General features: G+C 43.8%; 1 protein-coding gene across 2 annotated transcripts in view; it reads left to right on the forward strand.

Moving 5' to 3' along the window:
• LOC103156227 (deoxyribonuclease-1-like 2) overlaps window positions 1–4,557 on the forward strand; it is an 18,205-nt gene that overhangs the window by 4,271 nt on the left and 9,377 nt on the right. For both annotated transcript variants that reach the window (XM_007578206.2, XM_007578208.2), the window contains exon 2: window positions 4,310–4,473. In XM_007578206.2, the coding sequence (XP_007578268.1) occupies window positions 4,318–4,473 (156 nt within the window). In that variant the 5' untranslated portion in view covers window positions 4,310–4,317. The remainder of the gene's footprint in view (window positions 1–4,309; window positions 4,474–4,557) is intronic.

The raw sequence follows: 4,557 nt of genomic DNA on the forward strand, positions 1-4,557 counted from the left end.
ATACTTGATTATCGTTAGTTTGCGCAGTTTAACTGTCTGTTTGGATTGTGATGAAAATGAGCCGTTGTTTACGTCACTCACACGCGCTCTTAGGGTGTCTGTAGCGGTCTCCTGCAATCCAATAACGTTGGTGGTGCGAACCTTCCAAATGAGAATCCGGTCCGTGTAATCCTGTGAGTTCGTTATCTCAGTGTCCAAGTCTTCAATTGACGTTTCATCTTCTATGCTCTTGTCCAAATCCAATAAAATTTCCTCCTTAGAAGATAAAACTGCCAGGAACTCACACAGTCTATCCATATCGGGACTCTCTTTGCCCACCTCATCCTCTAGTCGAGTTAACAGCTTCGTCGTTGCTGTTCGGATAGTCGACCGTTTCCTCTTTAACCGCTCCAGTCCTTCCGTCATGTTGGCTGCTAAACTGAGCCTTAGCTTCACTTCGTTCAGAAAAATCAAAAAAATCCTTATTCCCGGGTTTCGGGAATAAATATTGTAAATATTGTCTGGAACGCTGAATCCAGCTGTGTGAGGGTGAAAACCAAAGAGTTCTGACATCAGAAAACAAAACAAAAAAAAAGATTCTAGTTTCTAGATTCTAGGTCCCAGGCTCTGCACGTGCCTGGGACCTACATCAGAGTTTCGCGCGACATCCGGGTCACGTGTCTCAAACCCGGCAATTGACATTCTCAGCTCTTCAAGCTACAGCGGAGCGCCGACTGCAGCTTTCAGACCAATCATATTTTTAATATCAGCAGACAGTTATTCTTTCTGAAAAGTTGCTAAATGTGTCTCCAAGTTGCTAAGTGAAAGTTTTTAGACGTCGCCTGATGGGCGGAGCTTCCAGTCAGAACAGGAGGCAGATCAGATGGTTTCACATATCGGCGGAAATTTAATTACACATTTAAATCAACCCAGAATAAAGACCAGGAAACTCACTATCTATGTTTCCATCCATTTGTTGTGAATTTTAATCAAACTCTTAAAATGTCATAAAAGAAAAAGTGAATTATGAATAGTTTGGAGCAAATCCGTGTCCTGATGTCGTTTTGACTGTGAAACATTTTGAAGTTAAAACGGTGAGGGGCTGCAGTGGAGCCTCCTTCATCCGGCTCAGACACTGAGCACAAAGCTGCAGGTTCTTATCGTCTGGAGATAAAGGGATTTTCTGGAAACTGTTTCCAGACTCCAGAAATGGAGGTTTGATGTTTTCCTGGGCGGCTCCAGCTGTCCAGGTGTGTCTCACCTGAGAATGAATCAGTGCAGGGTGGGAGGGGGATCACATGACCACAGTGAAACCTCAACATGCTGACTCAGCAGGCTACGAGAGGAAAACAGCAGAGAAGCGTCAGAGAGCCCAGTACCAGCATGGAGAGCAGCTTCTCCTCACGGCTCCCAGGAATCGGGAGAAATCCTGGACTCACTCAGAGACACTGATCCATAACCGGCTCATGGTTTGATTACAGACACAAACTCTGTCATGTTTTCATGCTCTGGAGTCACAGCAGCTCATTTTATTTCAGAATAATGAGAAGTGATGTCATCATGTTAGCAAACCCTGCTGTGGCAGGAAGTGCTAAAAACACCAAAAAGAACATTAAAACAATTAGCTAACAGTACTAATGACACCAAAAACCCATTAAACTCTGAATCACACGTCTAAAATTAGCTTCCCAGTGGTTGTACCAATAAAAGTGTGTGTTGGATCAGAGCCGGCGGCTCTCGGTCGGTCAGAGGTGTTGCTCTGCAGAGGGTTGCCCTGAATACAAGTTGCTCCACCGGTTCTGCCGGCTGGTTGCGGCTGGGAGGGGCAGACGGAGATCAACAAGCCCGAAACCTGATGGAGAAACTCCAGCTTCTGCTCTGCTGCTGCTGTAAAATGGTGCATAAAGGAGAAACTGACATCCAGCTCTGCTTCTTCTTCTGCATCCAAGATGGCGCCGTCGCCTGATTGGTCAATCCTCCACAGGTCTAACAGGGCGACCAATCATTTCACCAAACATGTCTGCTTGTCTTCTCTCTGGGTTTTCATCTTGTCTCAGGGACCAATACTAAAATATACTAGAGAGATCAGTCGGTCAGTCGGTCGGGTCATTTCAGCAACACGTGAAAACATCGTAGAGTCAACAGGAAACCAGAATCATCAATTCTGATCAACTAATCAATGTCCCATTGATTACGGTTCTGCCTCTGAACATGAGCGTTTTCCTGATTTCAAGGAGTTTCCTGGAAAGTTTTCTGTAATATGATGTTTGGTTCTGATCCGTTCCTGTGTGGACCTGAGACAGCGCCCCCTGGAGGAGCAGTTCATCCACCAGACCGACTTTATGTTCAACATGATTCCAGACCTGAGCTGTTCATTTTTTAATTTAGAGAAGAGTGATTACTGATCAATTAATCAATTTATTGCTAAATTAATCAATTGAAATGCTCTAAAATGTTTACAGACTTCATTATCCTTTTTTTTTCAAGGGGGGGTTTATTTTTCTGTTTTATCATTTCTGGATATTTAAAATATCTTCAGGTTGAGTCTGAAATGTTATTTACAAAATTAAAGATCATTGCCTCGGTTCTTTCATGCAATCCTGTAGTCTCCATGGCAACCAGTCAGCTGTTAAACACCTGGGTGGACCTAGTCCCGCCTTCGAGCCGCAGCTCCTGCCCCTCTCAGCTCCTTCAGACTAGCCAGCAGTAATTAGCAAACAGCAGCTGAGCTGCTATTCAGAGCAACGCTGGTAGAAGCGTTAAAGGGTTAATGGAGGAGCCATGTTGGATGACTTCCTGGAGGCGGAGCTTCAGAAAGAGCAGGAGCTTCTTAAAGAGACAGAGGCCCAATTTCAAGATGTTAAATCAGGAAGTAAAATGTTTTTTAAGTCATGTTGGATATAAACAGCATTTTTATGACATAGTTAGTTGGTTGTGCTATAAAATGGAGGCGTAACTCTGGCCCTTTAAACGCCCCAGGGTCGCATGAGCAGCCACGCTTGACCCGTAGCGACGTTAAGATCTTCTTGGTTTTATGTTTCTGGATGAAATCTTGTGTTGGAGTTTCTGGTTTCTGACTCATTAATGAAACGTTTTTATGGCAGGAGACGGTTTCATTCAGCCTGAATGTGAGCAAACAGCCTCACTGTTTCGGTAGCTTTGGGTTCAGGTGGTTTATCTGGGGTCCAGCTTCGTGTATCAGGCAGAAATGTGACGTTGCTGAACAGGTTTTTATTTCTGCCTGCAGTCACTCCAGTCTGAGCGGAGCTGCTGTCGCATGTCGCTGCAGCTTTCTGAGTTAATAAGTGAAGGAAAGCAGAGTTAATGTTTCTCAGCTCAGTGCCGTGCTGGCCTGTTTCTCCTTAGTGATGTTTGTTTCTCTGGTCGAAGAGAAAAGATCCGAACTGATGCAGGACGCCTCGCCGCTTGTCGTCGTAGGAACATTTTGTCCCTGATTCTGAGCAAATACTTTCTGAACGTTGCATCACATCTACCTGCAGGCTGAAAACACAAACCCAGAAACTAGGAACTTTTACTCAATTACACTTGAGTAACTTTTTGAAAAAATTTACTTTTAGGAGTATTTTTGTTTTTGAGTAATTTTATTACAAAGTGTCTCTGAATTTCTGGATTTTCTTCCCCTGAATGAGAAACAAACATGTTTGAACCAAAACCCTCCAGACTGAAACTGACCTGGAAACATTTTATTTGAACTGATTTTATTAGATTTTGTTTTGTGAATTTTTGTCATTTTGGTTCTTAAAATACCAAAATAACTTAACTTTATATGTTGGTCCGCCTGATGATGTGATTTTTAATATTAAATGATTGATGATTTGCTCAGTCACTCATTACTCGACTTTTTACTTTTTTACTCTTAGTCCAGTAAAAACATGTTGAAGTTATGATACTTTAACTTTATTACTCCTCACACACCTTGTTTCAGGTCTGATGTTTGATTTTTCTGAGCTTAATTAAACTAAAACGATTTTGTCTTTAGCCTGTTGTGCCTCTAGAAAACACAACAGATGGACAAAGTAAGTACACCCTGCTGTTTGCGCCTGATTAAGACCAGCAGCTCTGTGTCACTGAGTAGCTGATCGTCATCAAGCAGAGCACATCTAAAACAGCAGGTCAGCACAACGACAGGGTGGAAAGACTTCAGCAGTGACCCCAGAGGAGCAACTGGGGAAAGGTCAAAGGTCAGCTCTAAACTGGCCCATCATCCTCCAGAGAGGAAGATTATTCCCAAGAGGAAAACGGATCTGATTGAATCCAAACTGGAGGAAACATTGTTCCAGAATCAGCTGTGTTGTTGCTGCTTTCTCAGATCCAGCCATGAGGGGGCGCTCTTCCAGCGTTGGTTGCCTCCTGCTTTTGTTCTGCAGCCTGATGATCGGAGGAGCAGCAGGACTGAGGATCTGTTCCTACAACATCCAGAGATTCAACACGACGAAGGCAGCAGATTACAGAGTGATGCACACTCTGACCAAGGCAGGACACACACACACACACACACACACACACTGACACACTGACACGCACACACACACACACTGACACACTGACACGCACACA

Source organism: Poecilia formosa, unplaced genomic scaffold (genome assembly GCF_000485575.1).
Source record: "Poecilia formosa unplaced genomic scaffold, Poecilia_formosa-5.1.2 Scaffold471, whole genome shotgun sequence".
NCBI classification, from domain to species: Eukaryota; Metazoa; Chordata; class Actinopteri; order Cyprinodontiformes; family Poeciliidae; genus Poecilia; species Poecilia formosa.